The 26957-nt window shown below is 38.9% G+C and overlaps 1 protein-coding gene across 5 annotated transcripts in view; it reads right to left on the bottom strand.

The window, feature by feature from the left end:
* Nucleotides 1–1708: 1708 nt before the first annotated feature.
* LOC101740924 (transcription factor EB) overlaps nt 1709–26957 on the bottom strand; it is a 164595-nt gene continuing 139346 nt past the window's right edge. For all 5 annotated transcript variants that reach the window (XM_038020947.2, XM_038020948.2, XM_038020949.2 and 2 more), the window contains 12 exons: nt 17283–17382; nt 16653–16763; nt 15223–15324; nt 13429–13560; nt 12068–12239; nt 10656–10897; nt 9760–9882; nt 9323–9437; nt 7826–7950; nt 7117–7222; nt 6181–6312; nt 1709–5895 (listed from right to left, as the gene is read on the bottom strand). In XM_038020947.2, the coding sequence (XP_037876875.1) occupies nt 5732–5895; nt 6181–6312; nt 7117–7222; nt 7826–7950; nt 9323–9437; nt 9760–9882; nt 10656–10897; nt 12068–12239; nt 13429–13560; nt 15223–15324; nt 16653–16763; nt 17283–17382 (1624 nt within the window). In that variant the 3' untranslated portion in view covers nt 1709–5731. The remainder of the gene's footprint in view (nt 5896–6180; nt 6313–7116; nt 7223–7825; nt 7951–9322; nt 9438–9759; nt 9883–10655; nt 10898–12067; nt 12240–13428; nt 13561–15222; nt 15325–16652; nt 16764–17282; nt 17383–26957) is intronic.

The raw sequence follows: 26957 nt of genomic DNA, 5'->3' as shown, positions 1-26957 counted from the left end.
CCTAGCACCGATTCGTCGCAAGTCTGTACTCCCACTTTTTAGTTTAGAAAGCGTTTAGTTTAGAAAGTTTAGAAGCGGAATTAGGTGGGGTCGGCACAGATTAATTTTTCTCTTCCATTCTCTTCTATCAGCCGTCATCTCAACACTCACACCTCTCTCTCTCATATCGTCATTCACACACTCCATGTCTTCTTCGATCGACCTCTTCCCCTCTACCTTGCACTACCATTTCCATACATACCCTAGTCAAATGCATCTTCTCTCTACTTAAGATATGTCCATACCACGCATTTAATAATACGTAATTAATGGTTACATTGTTCAAGGAACGTAACAAAAGTTACTGGACAGCTTCACAAAAGCAGTTCCTTATGAAATCCGTACAACAAGGAATTCGTGGTCACACCAGTATCGTAATGCGGCCGCGCACGCGCCGCCCCGCGCTACCATTTTATGCAAAAACGCAAATTTCGTACGAAATTTGAAACGGTCCATTGTGTACGCAGCGTGAATGAATAAAAATAATTGCGAATTCCTATTTTTGAGGGGACCACGATGCGTTTCCGCGGGAGCGTGCCGGAATTAACGACAGTTTTTATGCAAGCGACATAATATCTGAATAAGCGGGGATTTTTACATGATCAGATTGTGCATTGATTATTTGTGGCCGTAGAGATCGGTGGAGTCGTATGCAGATCGAGAGCTAAGGTCGAACATAATCTCGTTTCAAGTTTTGTGAATTTAATGGGGCGTGTTCGATTATTCTTTGCTTGCAGTGTAACAGAACTATTTCTACTGTATATATTCATGAAATTTGCGTATTGTTTATGTATGTATATGTATGTATAGATATAAGTTCTAAGATCTCAGTATAGTTACAACGGTTGCCCCACCCTTCAAGCCGAAACGCATTACTGCTTCACGGCAGAAATAGGCAGGGTGGTGGTACCTACCCGCGCGGACTCACAAGAGGTCATACCACCAGTCCAGATTCGAGATATGTGCAATTTTTTTGAAGGGAAATACGAAGTCAAGTCATACTCACAAAAGCATGTATAAATTTGCCTTAGCAAATTACAAATAGCACGTTTGTAAACCCGTAAAATACGCGCTCCAGTTTTAAGAGTCAAGGTGGGTGGCGGCATTTACCTTGTAGATGCTTATGGGCTCCAGTAACCACTTAACATCAGGTGGGCTGTGAGCTCGTTCACCCATTTAGGCAATAAAAAGAATAAGAGCGTCGTACAACTGCGGGCGTCTTCAAACTGGACCACGGACGATTATGGGCGATGATATGATGTTGCGTTGTTGTGTCTGTTAGGAGTCGCTTAAAGCCCGTGGAGCCATGAAGTACTGCGCCGATCAAAACAACAGAAGATTTGTCGATCCATTAACGGTGCTTTTAGGTACCACAAACACCTGTCACCTTTCTCGTCGAACCCGTCGCTTGCGACGAAGGGCTCGACGAGCGAATTAACACATAGACACAGCCCACTGAGTTTCTCGCCGGTTCTTCTCAGTGGGTCGCGTTTCCGATCCAGTGGTACATTCTGCGAAGCACTGCTCTTGCCCTAGCAAACGGGACTCACCTACACACGTTAGGGTGAAGCTGAAATAGCCTCCCAAGGCTATCAGCATAGGTAGGGAAAAAAAAGAACATTCACTTGTACCCTTCAGCCGGGAACGAACATTTTAAATAAAACACCAATTTTATTCTTGCATTCAATTATTGCATTCAGTTTTTTTTTTGTACTTCACATTTTTGTATCTTTCTCTTTTTATTTAATCTCATACAATATTAAATAACATTCATAAATAAAACGTGTTTCCCGCGCTCGATTTGACGTGCACTTCGCCATATTGCCATATCAAAAATATAATGATTACATTCACAAAAAATAATAATGTAGAAAATATGTTTTTATATGCTATGTAATTTTTTGTAGAATTTATCTATACAACTTTTTCTAATAAAACGTTAAAAAATATTGATTATTAATTATTTTTAGACGATCATAAAATCGAGCGACACACAACCGCACGCATCATCACCATAAATATTTTGATAACAACAAAAAAAAAACGATTCAATTTTTTTATTTAACCTATGGACTAAACATTAAAAATAATTAAATTGATCACTGTTTCATTAAAAATCCTTATAAATATAGATAATACGTTTTGTTCTTGGCTTCCATCGTATCCGTACCAGTGTAAGGCTGTATATTTTTATTTTCCTATTTTTTGTTTTTTTTATTTTTCAAATATCAATTCCATTAAAATTTACTTCAAATAAATTACAAAAAAAACCTCAAAGAGAACAATTTCTTTTAATTTAAAGCCAATCAGTTGAAAGACGAAAAAAAAGCATTAAACTTATTTTTACTAAATCATTATTGCTAAGTTTGAATTCTCACTGTCTATTCAATATCAGTTTTTGTGTGTGTTTGTATGACGGATATAGGTAGGTCGTCCACCGGAGCGACAAGGCACCGTCAGTCTGGTGCGTGCAGGATGAAGACAGAGTTCCCGGGAGTCGATCATCATATTTTCGTCATCATCATCATCATCATACGATTCGAACGTGATAAAAAAAAAATTCTTCTACTAGCCTACACCTCTAACATTGACATTGACATTAGTTGCCTTTACGGGCGGGCGAGCTCACGGCCCACCCGGTGTTAAGTGGTTCCGGAGTCCATGGACATCACAGTGTGACGCGTCGAGACACGAAGCCACTATCGAGGTTACATAGTCTATACGTAAAAATACATTATAAGCTTTACAGTTTAATCAAGTTTTTTGTATGAAAAAAGAATACAGTAGATTGGAGGGAATAGAGACTAGAGTTAAAATAGGGACAATTTTGGGGTGTCACAATACTTTTGTTGCGTTGTTAAATTTAACTTTGTTGAACTCAAAATGACTTTTATTTTGTATTTAAGAATATTAAATAATTTAATTTAGTCATCAAAGTTTTGTAACTCATTAAATATATTAAAAATTTAATTGCCTAAAGTTAGGTACCTACCTAACAACTAAATAGTGCCAGCCCTATCGAAAAACTATATTGTCTCTAACCTGATTCACCTCGAGGCCAAGGTGAATCGGGTCAAGCTAGTTTTTTTCAGTTTTTGTGTATTTTGAACTATGTATAATAATTATACAAAGTTTTAACCCTCCGGAACCATTTTAATCTCAATTTTATTAGTTTAAGAAAAACCATTGAAAATTTGTGTTAGATTTGGAAAGGGTCTCAATTACCCCCAATCTACGGTATTGTACATGTATTGTTTAAAAAAAAATATCATAATTTTCGGAAATTTATTCTCTACACCCTGCACGTGAGATTTATTGTAATTATCGCCGGTCCAATTCAGATTTTAATCGATTTTTTTTGTTTCTATTCGATGACAGCTCTAAATGTCACTCAATCGATTAATTCACGTAAGATTACAACAATCGTTTTTATCGGTGACGAGAATCCGCAGAATCCTAGAGTTCGGGATGATCATCATCTCAAAAATTGAGGCCGTCAGCGCAAAAGTGGCCTAACCCACAATTTTTCATAATCACGCTTATAATTATGTTTATTGCAATTTATTTAAAATATAATAAACTAGCGACCCGCCCCTGCTTCGTTTCGGAAACATGAAATGTTATTATTGATTATTTACGACATCACATTAGAAACCTCAAAAATAACAGTATTTCTCCACTATTTAAAGGATGTTATAATACATATAACCCTTCCTCTTCAATCACTGTATCTATTAAAAAAACCGCATCAAAATCCGTTGCGTAGTTTTAAAGATTTAAGCATACATAGGGACAGAGAAAGCGACTTTGTTTTATACTATGTAGTGATTTTGATGGCAAACCGGCCTATTCATAGTTTCACCCATAGATAACAGATGGCTCTGTAAAGATTATTTTTGCGCGTATTGTTTTTTTGCCTACTCAAATTCAAATTCATATGAAAACTTAAACCTCATTACTCTATAATAACTATGGTAAGCTTAGGCAACTTTTGCCCTAACGGCCTCAATTACTTTCGAATTTCACAAAATCTTGCAATCTTTCCAGCATCCGTAACGTGACGTCACATTTAAAAAAAACATAACAATTCATTTAAATAAAACGTGTTATATGTAACTAGTGATCCAAAAACAATATTACTATATATTTACAGAGCGCTTCGTTAAATTCAGCTCAGAAGGCACATAAATACAATGCAAACAGCATTATTAATTTCACGTTAAAATAAATACATTTGACGTATGACGTACATACATCAATAAACTCCATCTAAAAATATTTATGTGTATATTTATATAATATTTTATTATTTTATCACATTAATACTTATCTGTACATGATTGTGTGTCTTGGTTACGACACGTGTACATACACACAATTGAAGACATGAGTGGATGAAGGGGTTTAGTACAATTTTTTTGAATTTTTGAGTTTTTACATTGAATGAAGGTGTTATGTGCCTATAAACCATATTAGACCTTAAAACTTCGGGTTTAAAGGCTATTTTTAGAAATTGCATGTGATGAAAGAGTTATTTACGAATAAAAATTACAAGTAACAAAAGTTTGCTGCTCGTTTTCTCAAAATTAACAAAAAGTATCATATCGCCTTCATCCACTCGTGTCTTTAATTGCAAAACATAATGCACGTTTGTACGTATTAACTAACGGTAAATTAAATTCGAAGCGGAATTAATCGGATTTAAAAAAAAAAAAACAAAAAAAAAACATTGTAATAATTTGGAAGACTATGACGGATAATAAATTAACTTTTCAAAGTTGAATTTTAATATGCACTAAATAACACGTTGTAATATCAAGCGACAACAAACAGAAATGTGTTCGGCATCTAAAGCACCATATCTCAAAGCGAGCTTTGGACGAGTTTGGAAAAAAAAAAAGAACTTAAATACTATAAAAATATATTAATTCTTTTGCGCGTTTAATATCACATATTGAGAAGAAGATGCCTTAATTCAGCTTTTATGGCAACACTGATACGATTGACCGATTATGAATCAATTTTTTCTCTCTCTCTAGAATCATAATCATTTAATAGATACAAGATGCGGAATAAGATTACATATTCTTAAATAGTTCTTTAGACCACTTTATTTTTTTTATCTGTATTGCATAATTGTTACGTTCATCATATGAACAGTTTATTGTCTTATGTTATTCTTATTTTTTTTTTACTAACTTAGTAGGAAATTCGTATGCTGGTAACTTTGCTTTAAATAATATACTCGTGTTTTTCCTTTACGTAATTAAAAACACCTTCAAAAATCCGAAGGCGCCTAAAAATACAATTAATACCAATTTCACGTCGAAATTTTCGACTTACTTGAGTTACAATAAAAATTTCATCAATAGCAACACTGAGCTTTTCGATCAACAATTAATATTTAATTAACAAACGAGGCATTAACTAATCACATTACTTGTATTGAACATTTCTTTATAATATTTAAATAGACAATATATTTCGTATCGAAATAAATGTTGCACAAGGAGATAAAGGAACTTCACGGAAGACATAGCGTGTTCATTTCACTTTGGAAGATGATGGCAGCACCGGTTTAGTTCACACCTCGGCCAACAGATGGCGTTTTTCTAAATTTATGTCCCTACTATTTTACACTAGTATTCACTTTGATTATGTCCTAAAAGCACCAAAGTCGTGTTGTTTGTTATCATGCCCCGAGGTCCATGTCGAAGCAGTGCTGCCGTGGATGCGAGTGGGGCGAGTGCGGGGCGTGGTGGTGGGGACCTCCCATCAGAAAGCTCGGGAGGCAGCCTTCAGTCAGAGCTCCGAGACCTCCGAGGCCTAGTGAGCTTTCGGACATTAAAGACGAACCTAATAGAGACAGGGAATACGTTAGTTTTCTGATTAGATTTTTATATTCATGGCCTATAGCAGACCTTATGACTTTATGATGAATTCACAATAGTCGTAAGTGAATCAAGAATCATATTTTTTTCTGTTGCTCTTGTAGACGAGCTTATGACCCACCAGATGGTGAGTGGTTACCGTCGCCCATGGACTTCAGCATTGCCAAATAACCATGTACTTAATACGTCTTTAAAGATCAGCAATAGAATTTTATTTGACAATGACTAAATTCTAAGTAGATATACTAACAGTTGCCGGTGTTGTGTGGGAACCCTGCGTGATCGTCGTGTAACATTGACGATATATTCCGGTCAGCCGCCTCGGCCACTACGTCGCTCAGGCACAGCTGCGAGGTGGGCGACGAACACAACATCGGATCACCTTTAACAAGCAATGATAATTATTCGTTAGTATATGTAGTTTATAATGGCGCAGTGTATTACGAGAACAAGTCACGCCTAATTTTTAGGGACATTCCCACCATATCTTCAGGTATAAGTAAAGTGAAGAGTTATCGCTCTTTCAGCAGTAGATATGGTTTAATGTGAACAGAAGGCAATTGTGACCGCTTAATAAATTAACTTATTAATAACTTAATAAGTATACTCGGTGTAAAGATGGATTTCAATGTGCATGAAACCAGGCCGACTGTCATGATCAGCAAAAACCGAATGTTACCAATCACAGCGATAAGACCGCCAATTGTATTTTTTTGTGTTTAATGTATCGCACTGTTTATTTGTTTTTTGGTGTACAATAAAGAATACTCTCTCTCTCTCACTCTCACAGCATGCTTAATTCAATTTATGTGTCAAAGACGATGGGAATGAAAGTAATGAACAACGCCATTAGGCGTATTCTTGAAAGACGGTAATCGCCGACCATCAGTTTCATCTGCTTTTTTTTTCCTACCTATTCGCTGTTAGCCTAAGGGGCTATTTCAGCTACGCTCGGACGGTTAGGTGAGCTCACGAGCTCAACCTGAGAGAATTTTCTTACACTAGCCCTAGCCAGAGCAGTGCTTCGCAGAGCAGACTAGACCACCGGATCGGAAATGCGACCCACTGAGAAAATCCGGCGAGAAACTCAGTGGGCTGTGTGACACAGCCTGTATCTGTGGGTTATTCATTTGCCTTAGAAAGCAACAAAGAGCTTATTATAACTTATTACAAATGTATTGTATACCTTGCGTGACTGGATTGTGTGAGTCGTCATCCATGAGGTCTTCTATTTGCGCGAGGTTGAGCGCCGCGCTGCTGTCCTCGGGCCCCAACAGTGGAGACAGACGCATCTATTTAACATTGAACATATTAATATCAGGCCAAATATAGATGTATGCGCTATAGCTAGACATTCCCGAGCTAGACTACTGGACTCATCAAAACTGTGAGTTTTAAGCAGATGAAGCAATGGCGATTTTATTTTCGACGCTAAAAACACGAACAGAAGAATCAATATCGAATAAACGTCCACACATTTTTGTTCACAAATATTTATTCCAGTTCTATTAAGAAAAGACCTCTGCATTAAATGCTGATGGATTTTATATAATAATTAGAATTTTATCGGATTTTTATTAAGTAACATTAATTCAGGCAATGTTTTCTTAAAACAGAATTATAATTGTTTTACAGTATTTTTTCATTTATTTTTAGAATAAATGATTAAATATAATGTTATCCCTTAAGAATATAATTTGAGATTTTTTTTCTTTTTTTACAGTGCAGGGCAGGTAAAGTTACGAAGCCAATCTGACCATAGCATCCATAGACATTACAGTGGACGCGCCCTTGTGGTGATTCCAGAAAAACCAGCCAACCGGTAGTTTCACAAACACACTCCTAACAACAATGTCCTTTTTTGAACCGATATAGCAAAAATGACTTTCCAATACCTTGATATCCTTATGACTAAACAGGTTCTCTGGAACTGGATCTAGGCACAGATCCGGTTCTAGACATCCCAACGAGAGACCCTCGTCTCGACTGAGAGGCGAACAGGATCCTAACTTCAGACCGTCTGTGAACGATACAAAATAAAAATTTTGAAAATTTATTTATAACGCCATCTGTATATCAGGGAAGGCAGTTTTTTTTTATCTCATACATTATTATTACATTATGTTGGATTCGGGGTAAAACAGAGAGATGACTATTTCAGGAAATCACTATCATGGATATCGAATAAACATTAGAAACATGATTGACTGTGGCGACGGGCACTATCTATACTAATATATAAATCTATAGCGGTTTTTACGGATGTTCCGTTATAACTACTGAACCATGCATCCGATTGACTTGAAACTTGGTATCCATGTAGAAAATACATGTAATTAATGGATAGGCTAATATTTATCTGAGTGTTGGACTCCCTAATAATAATGACAATAAATAATAATGTTAATTTTAAGTGCCCAGCGAAGCGGGCGAGTACGGCTACTTGATTATAAGACTTGTGTGTACCAATTAATATTTGTATAAATTACAGTATTCTTCTATTTGTCTCACGGTTGAAGGAATTCACGCGTGCGTCAGCTCGCCATTTTTTTTTACCAATTCGCTGGAAATCTAAAGGGCTATTTTAGCTACGCTTGAACGAGTAGGTAAAATCACGGGCTCGACCTGAGAGACTTTGCTAACACTAACCCTAGCCAGAGCCGTGCTTCGCAGAATCTACCACCGGATCGCAATCGCGACCCACTGAGAAGATCCGGCGAGATACTTAGTGAGCTGTGTCTATAGGAAAGTTCGTCTGAGAAAGTGCCAAATACACCTATTTTTATCGCCAAACCATCTCGCGTTTCAGTTGTACGCTGAAACATTGTTATATACGACTGTCCAAGTCTACGGGCTGATATCGAGGGACATATTTTTTTTTGTTTTGGAACGAAGTTCCTTATGTGACGATGCGGAGGGGTACCCTAACCGGGAAAAAACGTCCGTAACGTAAGATTTATGTTTGTTACCTCATAACTTTCTTCTTACACTTCTACTTAACACATATTTTTTTTATGATTAAAGTATGACTGGTGGCCCGGAGGCCTTTCGAGTTTCACCAGGACAGGTGGGCGAGCAAAGGCTCAGCCAGAAGGGGCGGGATTTGCTAACAGCTGCCCGAGCGCCTCCGAAGGAGACCTAACAGCTCAAGAGCAGCTGCTTCGCGAATGAATGTACTACCGGATCGGAATCGCGACCCGCTGAGAAGATCCGGCGAGGAACTCAGCGGCCTGATGCGTGGACGAGTACGGTTACCGGGGTCCCTAAGCCTGCTACCAGTGTTAGAGCTGAAGGTGTCTAGTGCAAAGGTTATTGGATCTGATGGATCCGTAAGGACGTGTCTAGGGCGGGACATATTACGAATTTCCAAGGGCATATCAAATTTAGCACACCTAAAGCGTCCAAGGCTGAGAGGCATTCCGTTGAGGGCATGTCCCGGAGTAAGTCCGGGGGCGGCTCGTTAAGCTCCATGAGGGGTGCAGGCTCCGTCTTCGGCAGTACCACCTCCTGGATATCATAGAAATTAATTTTTATAGCTAATATTTATTTGACTTCGTTCTGATTTGGAATGAAACGAAAAAGCGACACGTGGTTACTGGAACCCATTGACAGCTACAACGTAAATGCGTCACCCACCTTAAGGTATAAGTTCTAAGGTCTCAAGTATAGTTACAACGGCTGTCCCACCCTTCAAACCGAAACGCATTACTGCTTCACGGCAGAAATAGGTAGGTGCCTATTACTGCCGTGAAGCATTAGTAAAAAAAGAGACAACCGTCATACGTCAATAGATTGTTTGTCTCTTTCTAAAGTCGAGTCTAGTACGTACAGGCTGCGTGGGCGGCGGCTCGTCGTGCGGCGCGGGGGGCGCGGCGGGGGGAGCGGCGTGCGGGGGGGAGCCCTCCCCGCCCGACACCGGCAGCCCGTGCACGCGCGCCAGACGCTCCAACTCCTGCAAAACAAAGGGTATAAACCAACACTATCCTTGTAATGGAATGTAAGGGAGCTTTTTTTCTTCCCATTCCTATTCGCTGGTAGCCTAAGAAACTATTCCAGCTAGGCCCGGATGGGTAGGTGAGCTCACGGGCTCAACCTGAGAAAATTTGCTAACACTAGCAGAATCTATCACCGGTTCGGAATCGCGACCCACTGAGAAGATCCGGCGGGAAACTCAGTGGGCTGTATCTATGGGTTAGTTCGCAAGAGTTCGACGTGGACGGTGACCGGTGCTTGAGAGGCCTAAAAGCACCGAGAGTGAATCCGAGGGATCCAACAAGACATGCATCGGGCGACGGCGGCTTAACGAGAACCGTCACGTGCGATAACATCATAGAATAAAGAGTACTTTAAAAAAACTAACAAATTACGCTTTTGTAGAAAATCCAAGTAAAAAATAGAAAATAAATTTTAATAAATTTGAATTAAAAATAGTGTCAGAAAAAATGATTTTATTGTAAAAAAAAACACCCACTAACACAACCCACTCAGTTTCTCGCCGGCTCGTTACAATGGGTCGTCGTGATTTTGATTCTGTGGTAGATTCAGCTTTTTGCTTTTACTACAGAAAAATATTAGCGAAATCTTACAGGCTTGAACCCCATGAGCTCAGCTACCAGCCACGGTAAAGCCAGAATAGATAGATCGATATATAGGAAAAATATTACCTACCTACCCACTTTTTTTATTGCTTATCTACAACGTATATAATAAATAAACACAACGGACCTGTATCCTGAGCATCAGCTTCCGGTTGTGGAGTTCGATCTGCTTCCGCCGCTGCTCGCTCTGCTTGAGCCTGTTGACCTCGTCTCGCAGGCACTTGATGTAGTCGACGCTGCTCTTGAGTATGGTTCCCTTGTTCGGCCTCACGTCACGGATCACTTCGTAGAAGGGGTCATTCGTCTTCGGCAGCAACGTACCAAGCTCCTTTATCCGGTCGTTTATATTGAACCTCCGACGGCGCTCGACTTGAACAGAGGGGAGTACATTCATTTGTCGCTCTAGCCACCGATTTTGGGTAGGCTGTTAGGAATAGAGTTAATTACTAGAATTACTACAGCAAAGATGCCTCAATGAGGGTCTCCGCGCTTTCATTTTTGTGGGACCTTTTTTTTCCTACCTATGCTGATAGCCTTGAGAGGCTATTTCAGCTTCACCCTGACGTGTTTAGGTGAAATCACGGGGCTCAAACCGGAATGTTGCTAACACTGACCCTAGCAAGAGCAGTGCTTCGTAGAATCTACCACCGGATCGGAAACGCGACCCACTGAGAAGATCCGGCGAGAAACTCAGTGGGCTGTGTCTGTGGGTTAATTCGCTCGTCGAGCCCTTCGTCGCAAGCGACGGGTTCGACGAGGACGGTGACCGGTGCTTGTGGTGCCTAAAAGCACCGTTAATGGATCAGGAGGATCCGTAATGACGTGGTTTGGGCGACGTCGACTGTTTACCATTCGGTCTACAGGATCGGGTATATAAAGGGGGCCCTGATAAAGTATATTTACACATTTGCATTTAACTCAATAATCGTTTACAAAAAAATAATCATTTTCCAACACTGATGCTGGAGCTGCAATGTAACACATTGGCAGCTCCTCCGGCTGACATAGGTCGTTAACCTGACGTGTCAGCTAATTTTAAGTAGCGATCCATTGCGTGCTAAGCATTAATTTTAACTACCGTAGATTGGGGGGAATTTACAATGTTACAATGCTTTTGTGGTATTAAAATTTTTTGAATTGAAAAGGACTTTTATATAATGTGTATGAATATTAAATAATTTAATTTAGTCATCAGAGTTTTGTAACTCTTTAAAGATATTGAAAAGTTAATTACCTAAAGGTAACTACCTACCTAACAACTAAACAGTGCCAGCCCTATCGAAAAACTCTATTGTCCCCATACGTAACCCGATTCATCCCAAAAGCCAAGGTGGATCAGGTCAATCTAGTTTTTTAAGTTTTTGTGTATATTTTTCAACGAACTATGAATAATAATGCATCATATATGAAAATTTTAATCTCCGGAACCGTTTTAATCTCAATTTTATTGCTATAACCCTAAGAGAAACCGCTGAAAATTTGTGTTGGAATTGGAAAGCATCCCGATTCCGCCCAATCTCCTGTAATAATAAAACTCACTCATGTTGTGATTGTCTTTTTTCTGTCTGTCTTTAGCGAGCGCGTGCATGTCCGCATCGGAGAGCATCGCGCAGTCCCCTGCCACGGAACTGGCGGCCGAGGGGGGGCCCGACGATGACAGGGGTCCGGCGCCGCTGTCCAGGGATAGTATGTCTTCTAGGAACTCGTCAGCCTGTAGGAAGTGGACAAAAGTTAGGTAGTCAAAGCTACTACTGGCCGCTGTGAGGCTTTGATCTCGATCAGGACACCGCACATGTGATTTTAAGTATCACCAAAGCTCACGAGAGTTAGTGAGTGCCGCTGCTTTCATTGATATGGTTAGGAGAGGCATTCATGTGACATTCGATGACAGTCAAAGGATTAACAATTGTTACCGATAAACTGCCACCTAGCACGCTGCGAACAGACCCCCCCCCTCCTCCCCCCTCATCTCGCCCCTGCCCTGCGTGGCAGGGAGCTTCTGCCCGGGTAGCGGGGTTTGCCCCGAAGCCCATCCCATGCCCCCCCGTAAGGGGATACGACGACCCGCATTCACGAATGAAGGAATAAAGTCGTGTTAAAAAAAACTAAGCCCGCAAAACGTGGCATTTATGTACATTTAAATTATAAGTAAGTGTATTTCATATGTGTAATATTCATCATATTTTCAGCCAAAAACTCAAAATGGAACTTGATAAGATAATAAAGATTATTTATAGTCAGCCAGTGTCAGGATATTACCATGTTAAGACATTGAGTAATCATTCTCGTAGGTATGAGATAACCTATCTTAGGAGTAAGGTAGGACAACAAAAATGGAATAGCTTGCTCAGTAAAATATTATTTTCATAGTTTCATTAATTTCATTTCATAATTTCATATCAAATTCTCTTGAAATGACCTAAAGGATGTGACATCCGGTGCTTTCGTATAGAGTTCATCCTTGATGAACAACCAAGCAAGCCAAGCTTTTTTAAAATTGAATTTATTTTATCGACTTTTTCCCATAAATTCCTTTTTCTGTTATTTTCTTGTTTGTTTTTAATAAAGAAATAAAGTTTCGTATTTTTTTTATTACATTGGTGGACGAGCTCACAGCCCACCTGGTGTTAAGTGGTTATTGGAGCCCATAGACATCTACAACGTAAATGCGCCACCCACCTCGAGATATAAGTTCTAAGATCTCAGTATAGTTACAACGGCTGCCCTACCCTTCAGACCGAAAGGCATTACTGCTTCACGGCAGAAATAGGTAAGGCGCTGGTACCTACCCGCGCGGACTCACAAGAGGTCCTACCACCAGTAGAATCGTCCATGAAACACGTTTACGATTGCATCTAACAGCTCCGAACCATTATCGGACCTTTATTGAGCGTACTGACCTCCGAGTTATTAGTGCCGACAGAGCACATTCCTGGGCTGAGCAAACTCGAAGACGGTCGGTCTGGCGATGCCGGTGGTTTGGCACCGAGCTCAGGCGCTGACTGCGTGGGCGGACCACGTGTCGTCGCCACCTAGAGACATCGCAACAACAATTATACGCCTGCGTGTTAAAACAAAACACTCCTTCGAAAAATTATCCGATGAAAAATCATCTTTTTATTGCTTAGATAGGCGGACGAGGCAACAGTCCACCTGGTTTTGAGTTATCACTGGAGTTCATAGACATCTACAACGTCAATGCCACCTTGAGATATGAGTTCTAAGGTCTCAGTATAGTTACAACGGCTGCCCCACCCTTCAAGCCGAACTGCTTCAGGGCAGAAATATTCAGGGTGGTAGTACCTACCCGTGCGGACTCACAAGAGGTCCTACCACCATCATCGTCGTCATGTGTTAATGTGAGAGCGTTTACTTTGGTAACCACTTCACACTGGACGTGCAGTGAGGAAGCTCACCGCAATGCAATAGTATTTTTTTTTATTATCTGTTTATTATATCTATTATGACTTCATTCTTCATCATCAGCCCCCAGTCGTCCACTGCTGGGCATAGCCCTCTCCGAATTTACACCAATGAGCCTGGTCTTCGGCTCCCCTCATCCATTTCCTGCTGGCCACCCTTCGCGAATCACAGCATTACTGGCATTAGGGGCACGCCTATACTACGCTTATCGGTCCGCGGTCCTCACTCAAGAAACCTTTTTATTTATTCGCACATAGTATATGTGTATGGTTTTAGGGAAAAATTCCGAAATAAAGCTGTAGAGTGACGCAAATTTGTCAAAATAAGTCAATCAAAATTATGACCAAGCTTGTTATTGTGCTTTTTTCATGACATTATTATCTGGTATTTTTAACCGACATCAAAAAAGGAGATGGTTCTCAATTCGACCATATGTTTTTTTTTATGTGTGTTAGTTACCTCATAACTTTTGACTGGGTGAATCGATTTTGATGATTCTTTTTTTATTAGAAAGCGACACTTCCCGTGTGCTCCCATTTCAATTTAGTCCAGTTCTGATAATGGCATTCATGAGAAAACTATAGAAGTCTTAAATTTGCATTAAGTACGTGCGCGATAAATAGATGAATAACTCAATATCAGGCGAACCGATTTCGATGATTATTGTTTTTAGTGTATATTAATTTGTTTTGGAATATCTTTTTTTTTCTATTTGAAGTCGGTTTTTGTTAAAGCATGTCTATTTACAATTATACACAATCCATTCTGAGTTATAACAAAATAAATTTTAATATATTTGAATTAAAAATAGTGTAAGAAAAAATGATTTTATTGTAAAAAAAAAGCGTGGGGTGCATGGTATCAGTAGTTATAAATATTTTATGAACAGATATGAGTAGAAAGAAGGGTTATTTTGATAATATCCTGAAAAGCACCCCACGCTTTTTTACAATAAAATCATTTTTTCTTACACTATTTTTAATCCAAATGTTTAAAATTTATTTTATATTTTTTTGCTGGATTTTCTAGAAAAGCGTATTTTTTAAACTATATATTATTTATTTTTCATTTTTTACTTTAATTTCAATTTTTTCAATTTCTTTTTTAAATATTGAATTTTCATCGGTACTTAATAAGTATGACAAATTTCTAGTTAATCCGACGTTTTGAAGGGGGGTCAAAATCATGTTCAAAGATTCCGTTACATACTAACATACATACGTCTGAAGCTAATAAAGGCGTATTTAAAAAAACGACCAAACTTCACTGACCTGTGTGTGTGGTTGGAAGGACTCGCTGAGGTACTGTCGTACCTGACTCTTCTGCTTCTGTATCACGTGATACCTGGTGGGGTTCTCCAGAACTGTTCGGACCTGGAAACCGTAAATATACCCTGAAGACCTGATTACCTTGAATTGATTTCCAGCTAACCTTTTTTTTTCCTACCTTGCCTTGCCTTGAGAGGCTATATCAGCGTCGCCTTAACTAGTAGGTGAGCTCACGGGCTCAAACCTGATGACGTTGCTAACACGAACCCTAGCAAGAGCCGTGCTTCGCAGAATCTACCACCGGATCGGAAACGCGACCCACTGAGAAGATCCGGCGAGAAACTCAGTGGGCTGTGTCTGAGGGTTAAAGCAGCTAACCATCAAAAGGGGCAAGATATGGAGCGTTTTAAAAGCTGACAAAATGACAGAAAGATCGCAATTAACTATTTCTATAACAATTTCGTTAATTATAATTCGCTTCTTACTGTTCTTTGTTTTCGTTTTATCACTGAAATAACTAATTCTTATTCAATTAATTTATTTGTTGTTTGTTATTTTAATTAATTAATAATGTAAATAATTTTGAATTATATTTGCACGCCGACCTGGTAGAAACACGCTGTTCTATAAAATATATAACAAGTATCAACAACTTTGTAAACCGTGTTTTAGCTAATAAAATTTGATTTGATTTGATTTATAAAGCTTTAGCAAATTGGCTTACAGCTTTAGACATTGTATTCCACTATGTCACATAAGCATATCGAGAGGTAAAAGTAAATCAGTTAGTTATATATTTCATATTATATATAAACGGTATATATATGTTTATTGTATGTATATATTTTCTATAATAATGTATTGTCTATAGTACACCGAAAACATACCTGCTATATTTGCATACATGTTTTATATTTTCCAGAATTTCTGTAAGTTAAACGGTTGTCTGGAAGAGATCGCTTTTAGCGGTAAGGCCGCCTATTGTACAAATGTATTTGCTTTTTGACTGTTTTTTGAATGTAAATTGTGTTTTGGTGTGAAATAAAGTGTATTCTCTCTCTCTCTAAAAGACTATTTGGTTTAAGCGGTATTTATCTTTGCAATTAAAGGTGCGTTTTATTTGTTATTAGCATCAACAGTTCGATGTTTTTAGTTGAACTTCAATTAAGTTGACTCCATTCAAATGGCTGAAGAAGTTTTATTTTTGTTGTAATTTTTTTTCCAGATTTTAAACTTTAAATGGCACTTCTGTAAAGTTGCAAAAATGTCGCTTAAACCAAATATCAATGTAAGCAGCGGCTCGGCTCTGCCCCTGGCATTGCTGAAGTCCATGGGCGACGGTAACCACTCACCATCAGGTGGGCCGTGTGCTCGTCTGCCTACAAGGGCAAGAAAAAAAAAGTCTTTCACCTATCGATAAGTACAGCATTTACCTGTAGGACTTGTGGCGGTAATTCGACGTGTGGCGTAATCCTAGGCACCTCCGTCGGCGAGGACTTCTTTTTATGCTCTTCATTGTCTTTGGATTGTCCAGCTTGTTGGTTCTGACAATCGTATGATACATATTTTAGTTTGCTCTCCGACCTTAAGTCGTCGTGGCCTAAAAGATAAGACGTCCGGTGCATTCGCATGTAGCGATGCATCGGTGTTCGAATCCCGCCGGCAGGTACCAATTTTTCCAATGAAATACGTACTTAACAAATGTTCACGATTGACTCCCACAGTGAAGGATCGTGTAATAAAAATCAAACCTGCTAAATTATAATTTGCATAATTTGCGTAGGTACCACCACCCTGCCTATTTCTGCCCTCAAGCAGTAATGCGATTCGGTTTGAAGGGCGGGGCAGCCGTTGTACTGTTAAAAGTGAGACCTTACAACTCATGTCTCAAGGTGGGTGGTGGCATTTACGTCGTAGATGTATATGGGCTGAAGTAGCCACTTAACACCAGGTGGGCCGTGAGCTTGTCCACCCATCTAAGCATTAAAAAAAAACTTATGCACACCCGGGAAAGCAATTTTGACTTTATTACATTCGATTTATGGTTTAATTTCGTTACTCACTTGTGATTCTCTTCGCAGCTGCTCCTGGGCATGTTCTCGCATCAACTGCTGCTTCAGTTGTGTGCGAGATGTGGGCGTCAGGGTCTTAAACGTAGGCGGGCTGGAACAAACGAAAACAACAACTTTATATTCAACTGCGGAAAGCGTTTCTCCAGGTGCCTAAGACCGGATATACGTCATGTTGGCTCAAGAACTACTCAATGTGCAGAACTCTAATGAACAGGGTTGTTAGGGAACCGACTAAAATTCCCTTTTCCTAATCCACGCCATCTATCGGCAAAATGAAGAAATGTAACGCGCCTCCTAGCGGGCGAAAAAAAAAGAACTATAGTCGACGCTTTCGAACCGCGCGCGCGCCAAATTAAAAAAGTCTTTTAATTCAAAAATACTGTTTTTCGCAAACTTTGCGATTCAACTTGTGCGTGTGTCCGTGTATTAAAAACTCCAGCATCCAGAACAGTGCCCCGGGGACAGAAGACCACAAAATATAGAAAGCAATCATTTGTGAGTACCTTCCCCTTTTTAGTCGGTTTAGTTTCTGGGAATTTAAATTTAACTCAACAAACTTGTTTACACAACATAATTTGGTCCTATCGAGCCGGATATTTACCGAATACAACTTCAAAATAGGTAAATACTCAATATTTCACGTATAAACCTGCAAACCTGTAGGTACCTACACACGTCTTACATATCGGTAATATTTGCAGAATATTCATTCAATAGTTCTATTTATTGCAATAATACGAATATATACGTAATCACATACTCTTAATATCTATTTCTACGTCTATCATCACTTTAGGACTCAGTTTTAGTACATTTGGGTACGCGTCAAGCGGTAGTACATTTTTCTTCGATTCAAAATGGCTCCATTGTCCGACCTTCAAATAAAAATTAATACACTTAGAAGTCGTAAAGAACGATGTTTTAGACGTGTTCAACAATATTACGACCTAGCTAAAGCTGTGCAAAATAATACAGCAGAATTTAGTAGTTTGTCCGTGCGGGTCAGTGACCTCGAGTCCACTAGGGAATCTTTCGAAAAAATTGTTGATGAGATTTCAGTTTTGGAGTTAAAAAATGACCCTAATTATATCATCGGTAACCAAGAGGTACATGCCCTTGATGACCTCTATTTTGAGATTTTACGTATTTTTCAAGAACATGATTCGCGTTCGAAGTCATCGAAACAGGAAAACAAAGGCGCATCGGAGCGCGGCGCTCAGCCTCGTTTGCCTAAAATCGAATTGGTTCATTTCGACGGTAGATTAGAAAATTGGATCACATTTCGTGATACTTTTTCCAGCTTAATTCATACCAATACAAGTTTAGGTGATATTGATAAATTCTATTACCTATTGTCAGTCGTAACTGGCCCTGCGCTTCAAATTGTTAAAAGTCTGCCGATATCAAACGACAATTATAATATAGTATGGACTAGCTTATGTGACAGATACGAAAATAAGCGTGCCATAGCTACGCGCTATATGGATAAGTTGTTTGCGTTCAAGCCGTTGTCTAACGAATCCGTGAACGGATTAAATTCCTTTTTGGAAACGTTTCAAGAGTGTGTTCAAGCCCTTGAGTTATTAGAAATTGGTAACTTAGCGGGATTTATTTTATGTTATATCGGATTGCGTAATATAGACCAGGTTTCAAGGCGTGAATTCGAACAAAAAATAGGTACAAACGAAATACCTGTTATCAAAACATTGATCGATTTTGTCACAAACCAGACCCGAATATTGGAAATGTCAATGAACACAAGTACTTTCTCGAAGCCGAGTACTAGTAAAACTTTTACTCCTTCGATTCAAAATAAATCCATTAGTAAGCCTACCACTAAAAATACAAATTTAAAAACTTGTTTAGCAAGTAGTACGAGCGCTGATAAGGTTGATTACGCAAAAAAGGGATGTTTGTACTGCAATAAACCCTTTCATTCAATTTATAAATGTTTCGAGTATATCGCACTAACACCTGTACAGCGCATTGATAAAATTAAAGAGTTGCATTTGTGCGAGAACTGTCTCCGTCAAGGTCACGCGTCTAATGAGTGCCCGTCGAAGATAACATGTACGGTGTGTAAAAACAGGCATCACCACACGTTGCATGTTGATTCTAAAACAAGTACAATTAATTCGGATTTTAATAATTCTTGCAACGATAATTTTAATAATAATAACGAAGATCGAGTCTCGTTGACGTGTTCGACTGGATCTACAGTCATGTTGGGCACTGCGATTATACACGTATTGGACGTTTTAGGCAAATATCAACCCGTACGAGTAGTAATTGACAGTGGATCCCAATCTAGTTTTTTGACGAATGATTGTGCACAACGACTAGGTCTCCCACGCCAAAAGTGTAACACACAACTGATAGGTTTAGGCGGAGCGGTAGTTCGTGATCACGGCATGGTTTTATGCAAAATCAAACCAACCACGTCCGATAATCCGATATTCAATTTAAAAACGGTTGTGGTTTCAAAAATTTCTGGTGATATGCCTTCGGTTAACTTTACAGAGAATTTAAAACTCGAATATAAAAACTTGTTGTTGGCTGACCCTACTTTCTATCGTTCGAGTCGCATTGATATGTTGCTCGGCAGCGACGTATTTCCGTTTATTTATGACGGTGGAAGGTATAGTCCGTCGCGGCAAGGATTACCGTTGGCGTTAAGTAGTGTATTTGGTTACGTAATTACGGGTCAGCTGTCTTGCAATAATACGAGTAACACTAGAAATGTATCAATGTGCATGTTAAGCAGCGAATCAAAAGTCGATGACTTAATTAAATCGTTTTGGGAAACAGAAAGCTTGGTCGCTGATTTGCCCAAAAACCCGGATGACGTCATCACTGAACAGATGTTTGTAAATGATTATAAGCGTGATAGTGCAGGTCGATACATTGTTAAATACCCGTTTAAGCCTGACTCTGAACTGGGAAACTCAAGGCAAATTGCGATAAAAAGATATCAAAATTTAGAACGTAAACTGTCGCGTTTACCAGACCTACGGAAGGAATATAAAAAATTTATGGATGAGTACGCTTCGCTCGGTCATATGATTTGTGTCGGCGAGGTATCAGAAGTGGAATCAGGGTACGTCATTCCCCACCACTGCGTACATAAGCCTGACAGCAGTAGTACTCGTCTCCGTGTAGTTTTCGACGCGTCTTGTCAAACCTCAAATAATAAATCTTTAAATTCTGTTTTATACACGGGCCCGAAGTTGCAGGCTGATCTCGTGGAACTTTTAATACGTTTTCGGTTACGTAAGATTTCCTTATGCGGTGACATATCTAAAATGTACCGTTGTATTTTAATTGATGAGTCCCAACGTAAATATCAACACATTTTGTGGCGCGACTCGCCCAGTGAGCCCATTAAAGTGTACGAGCTGTGCACCGTGACGTATGGTGTAGCGAGTAGCCCGTTTCTAGCGATACGCACGCTACAGCAGCTAGCCGCGGACGAAGGCGCCCGCTTCCCAGAGGCTTCTCGTGCTCTGCGCGAAGGATTTTTTGTGGACGACTTAATTTGGTCTGTGGATAACTTGGAAGAGGCTCTTAAGATTCAGCGGCAATTGGTCGAATTACTGAGGCTTGGTGGATTCGAATTACGCAAGTGGTCAAGTAATAGCGATCAATTACTTAAAGAACTGCCTAGTGATCAAGTTGAGCCCCCAGTGCAATTCGACGACGGTAAAACTATGTCTATCAAAATTCTCGGTCTACACTGGTTGCCTAAAGAAGACGCATTTTCTTTTCGCACTACACATACGGTAGATAATATTACGAAACGCTCAGTACTTTCACAAATAGCTAAATTGTATGATCCCTTGGGATACGTAGCCCCGTGTATTTTTCTTGCTAAGAATTTTATGCAAAAATTATGGTGCGCTCAATTAGGGTGGGACGACACTCTTCCAAAGTTGTTACTCGATGAATGGTCAATGTTTTCATCTCAAATACCGTTGTTATCGAAACTAAAACACGACCGGCATGTCTTTGTCCAAAACCATACGGTCTCTCAAGTGGTAGGGTTTTGTGACGCGTCAACGGCTGGATTCGCCGCCGTCGTGTATATTCGCAGTCAAGACGTGCAAGGTAACGTTAACGTTAGCTTACTGTTATCGAAATCTAAGGTCGCGCCCTTAAAAACAGTATCAATTCCACGTCTTGAATTAATGGCTGCTCACTTATTGTCAAAAACTTTACGGTACGTAATCGATATTTTGGCCAAGGAAGTAGAAATTGGTGAGGTACTAGCTTTTACTGACAGTTCAGTTGCATTAACATGGATAAATACACCTGCGTTCAAACTAAAAACTTTCGTCGCCAATCGTGTCGCTAAAATTAATGAAAGCTCGACAGAGGTACTATGGTTTCACGTGAATGGCACTGACAACCCCGCCGATGTGTGCTCTCGCGGCGCCACGCCAGCCGATTTGCTGCTGATCGCAGATCAGTGGTTCCGTGGCCCTCGATGGTTATACAAGCCACCGCATACGTGGCCTGTCAGATCGATAACAGAGTTCAAAGGTGAACCATTGGAACTCAAACCTCTTAAAGAAAACACTTTACTTAGTGAAACGTCAAATGTGAATACGGACTTTTATTCAATAATACTTAAATTTTCAAACTTTAACAAGGTACTGCGTATATTCGCCTGGTGTTACAGATTTATAAATAATTGTAAAGCTTCTGTTGCTAATAGAGTAAAGGGTTCCTTACTTACTTCTGAAATAAATAAATCACACGATAAAATTATTCAAATTGTTCAATTAAAATATTTTGAGGATGACATTAAATCAATAAAAAAGGAAAATCGATGCTCGCAAAGCCTACGGAAACTCGACCCGTTCATTGATAGCCGTGGTCTTCTCATGGTGGGGGGTAGGCTTTCCCACGCAGATTTGCCATTTACTCAACGTCATCCCTTGATTTTGCCCAAAAAATCGCATTTTACAAATATTTTGATAGATTACTATCACAAGGTCTATTTACACACCGGGCCTAGATCTCTTCAAAACATATTAGCTCAAAAATATTGGATTATAGCCGCTAGGTGTGTGATACGATCGCGCCTTTCTAAGTGTGTTACGTGCTTTAAGAATAGGCCCACTATTAATCAACCTAAAATGGCCTCATTACCAAAGTGTCGTTTAGAGTCCGATATTTATCCCTTCCAACATACTGTCGGTGTTGATATAGGAGGTCCATTTTATACAAAGGAATCAAATAGGCGTAATGCGAAAATATCAAAAGCCTATTTATGCTTATTTATTTGTTACTCAACTCGTGCAGTACATCTTGAAGTACTCTCGGCGTTGACTACTGAATGCTTCTTGGCTTCGTTCGATCGGTTTACGGCTCGACGCGGACTGCCACATACGGTCTATTCTGACAATGGCAAAAATTTTGTTGCCGCTGGCAGACACCTAAATGAAATATATCAATTTTATACTTCAAAACAAAATCACTTGACTGATCAGTTCACCCACAGAAAAGTAACGTGGAAATATAATCCTCCAACTGGTAGTCATTTTGGTGGGATTTTCGAAGCTGGAATCAAATCGGCTAAATACCACTTAAAACGCGTAGTAGGTACACGCGCTTTATCATTCGAAGAATTATCTACCTTATTTTCTAACATAGAAGCGATTTTAAACTCGCGCCCTCTGTGCAGTTTATCTACCGATCCTAGTGAATTCGATGTCCTGACACCGGGACATTTTTTAGTTGGTCGTCAATTGGTTTCGGCTCCAAGTTATGATATCTCTGATGTATCTACTAATAATTTAACGCGTTGGCAATGTATTAAACAAGCCACATTGCATTTTTGGCGTCGTTGGAAACTAGAATACTTGCATACATTGCAGCAACGTCAAAAGTGGTACGTTGATGCTCCTAATCTATCTATAAATGACCTGGTACTGATTCACAATGATAATGCCCCTTGTCAACAATGGAGCTTAGGACGTGTAGAACAGGTTCATCCCGGACTTGATGGGAGGGTTCGCGTTGTTACGGTTCGGACGCAAAACTCGAAGCTAAAGCGCCCTGTCACAAAACTGAGTCCTCTCCCTAAAGAGTAGGATGAATAACTTATTATAAATCTATTTAATTCATTTCATTAATTTAATATTACAAGTACATGTCTATTTCATTTAAATTTATATATACAGTCCATTTCGCTCAAAGGCTAATTGTATTAGTTTATTATTTTATTTTTTATTTTATGATTGTATGTTTCAAGCAAAATTACATAATTTGTAAAGCCCATTCATATAGGTTAACATTCTAGATATAATAACGTTATTTTGTGTTTACCTATTTTGAAATCATTGTTGATTTCGGTGGGGGGAAATGTTAGGGAACCGACTAAAATTCCCTTTTCCTAATCCACGCCATCTATCGGCAAAATGAAGAAATGTAACGCGCCTCCTAGCGGGCGAAAAAAAAGAACTATAGTCGACGCTTTCGAACCGCGCGCGCGCCAAATTAAAAAAGTCTTTTAATTCAAAAATACTGTTTTTCGCAAACTTTGCGATTCAACTTGTGCGTGTGTCCGTGTATTAAAAACTCCAGCATCCAGAACAGTGCCCCGGGGACAGAAGACCACAAAATATAGAAAGCAATCATTTGTGAGTACCTTCCCCTTTTTAGTCGGTTTAGTTTCTGGGAATTTAAATTTAACTCAACAAACTTGTTTACACAACAAGGGTGAACATTAATATAATTATCTATACTAATATTAGAAAGCTGAAGAGTTTGTTTGTTTGAACGCGCTAATGTCAGGAACTACTGGGCCGATTTGAAAAATTCTTTCAGCGTCAGATAGGTCATTAATTGAAGAAAGCTATAGGCTATATAACATCACGCTAAGATAAGAAAAAGCACCCATAAATAATGTTTCAAAATCTGGGGTTTTTTCCCTTCTGAGAGCTTCCGCTGCGTGCGCTGCGGAAACGGTTAAAGTTTCGCTAAAATAATGTATGACAGTATTGTTCCCCTTTAAAATATTTAAAAAAGTCTGCGACAGCATATGTCTATATGTTAAGGTTGGCTTACTATAACATTTTTTATGCTAACCAAATTTGTTCTAAAATAAAACATTATTTCTGAAGGCGTTTTTATTAATATGATATTAATCCCTATCCAAATAAATACCTTATTCATTACAACATTGAAATACCAAAATCATTTGAAGATAGGCTTTGACAATTATAGATTTTTCTGGATTTCTCCAGGATCCCATCATCAAATCTTGATGATTACAGGATCATTTGGGAAGTCTACCCCATCTAACAAGAAAAAAATTATAATTATCAGAATCGGTTTAAGCATTCTCGAGAAATCGGTGAACATACATAGATAAAAAATTATGGTCGAATTGATAACTTCCTCTTTTGAAGTCGGTTAAAAAGCGTGATTTTGGTACCTTAAATACCTCCTTAGCATTCTCTATTATTAAAAAATATTTTCACTTTCTACGTAAATGAAGAGGCGGGTAAAATTTAGCCTTATGCCAAAGTAACTATTCCACGCGGACGAAGTCGCAGGCAAAAGCTAGTTAAATATAAAAGTTATTTTTTTTTAATGAATTCGGAACAAATAATAGATTACTCCAAACTAGAACTCCATGTACTATGGAAACCAGAAACAATTTGGCAGAACCAAACAAAGAAATGCATTTAGAATCTATATAAAATCGACATTCCCAAAAATTCTGTATGTACAATAATTAATATACCGTACGACCATATAAATTTTAAAGCACACATTATTAAGAAGCAATATCAATGTTAATGTCGAGTACTACAGTCGAAATGTTCAATAGAAGCCGTTCCCACGCAAGATAGTAACCCAAAAATAGTCCATTCAGGTCGCCTAGTAGGGATGGCAGCTGACAGTTATAGGCGAACAATGCTCGGTACATGTCGGTGACGTGTGTGCGTGCATTTCAATGAGATGGGAAGCTCACCAAAGCGCTGCACGGCACAAGTAAGTCGTCGCGGTAATTTTTTTTTAGGAAGGTCGTATTACTGGAAAGGCATTAGGGCCACCTAATGCCTTTCGAGTTTCATCAGGACAGGCGGACGAACAAAAGCTCAGTCAGGAGCGGTGAAATTTGCTAACAACTGCCCGAGCGCCTCCAAAGGAGACCTAACAATTCAAGAGCATCTTCTTCGCGAAAATTTCTCGGTCATTAAGTTTGGCATGCAAGCACATTGTACACTTTAACCCACAGACAGAGCCTATTGAATTTCTCGCCGGATCTTCTCAGTGGGTCGCGTTTCTGATCCGGTGTTAGATTCTGCGAAGCACTGCTCTTGCTACGGCTAGTGTTAGCAACGTCTTCAAGTTAGGGCCCAGTAAGCTCACCTACTCGCTCGATTACGCTGACATAGCCTCTAAAGACTACAAGATTAGGAAGAAAAAGAAAACACCAAAAAAATTTACATGTACATAGTACGTATATAGTTGTTAACGAAAGGATTCCAAAACGAAGGAATAACTACGTGAAAAATAATAAATAAAACCGAAAATCGGACTTCAATACCACAATTTCAGGGACTGATTGCTGTCACTAAAGCAATTCAAGCTGCGAAATTCGCTTCTCACGACATCGCAGCTCTGGCAGACGTTTTATCAATTAGCATGCATTCTTTGCTTATTACTAATGTACGTTACCAAAGGGCATAAGTACCATTGCGTTTATAACGACTTCTTATTTTTGGTATACAATAAATATAAATATAGTATATTTATGAATTTATATAATCCAGCGATTGGTACACCGCGCGTAATTCGTTTCCAAATGATTATTGTCTGAAAGAGATCGCTCTTAGCGATAAGACCGCCAATTGTACTTTTTTTGTATTTAATGTGTCGAAGTTATTTTGTTGTACAATAAAGACTCTCCCTCTCTCTCCCTCTCTCTCTTTCCCTCTATCCCTCTCTCCCTCTCTCTTTCTAAATACATTTTATGACGTTTTCGCTTTGTATCTTTCGCCATCTATTCTACTAAGCCTAAAACTCGAAAATGATTATACGGTATCGGCATCAGTTGTAAAGATCGTTCAAATTGATAACGTTACCAACTGGTATTAATTAGTTTATTTTTATCTATACTAATATTATAAAGAGGAAAGATTTGTTTGTTTGTTTGTATTGAATAGGCTCCGAAACTACTGAACCGAATTGAAAAACTCTTTCACTGTTTGGAAGCTACACTATTCCCGAGTGACATAGGCTATAATCTTTTTTGAAAAAAAAAATTGGGTTCCTTATTAAAGCTCCAATAATGTAACCCAAGGTGTAAAAAAATTACCTAAAATATTCATACTTAGCTATTAGAAATTTTCTCTATTTCTATATTTGCATACTTAGAATATTTATCTTTAACTTTGTTGAAGCTCAATTGATAACCCAAATACTTTAAACTATCTATATCTATACTGATATATAAATCTACAGTGGTTTTTACGGATGTTCCGTTATAACTACTGAACCGTGCATCCGATTGACTTGAAACTTGGTATCCATGTAGAAAATACATGTACTTAATGGATAGGCTAATATTTATATGAGTGTTGGACTTGCTAATAATAATGTCAATAAATAATAATGTTAATTTTAAATGCGCAACGAAGCGAGTGCGGC

The sequence above is a fragment of the Bombyx mori genome, chromosome 27, assembly GCF_030269925.1.
Source record: "Bombyx mori chromosome 27, ASM3026992v2".
NCBI lineage: Eukaryota > Metazoa > Arthropoda > Insecta > Lepidoptera > Bombycidae > Bombyx > Bombyx mori.
The sequence above is the reverse complement of the archived record's forward strand: the minus strand, read 5'-3'. Positions and strand labels throughout refer to the sequence as shown.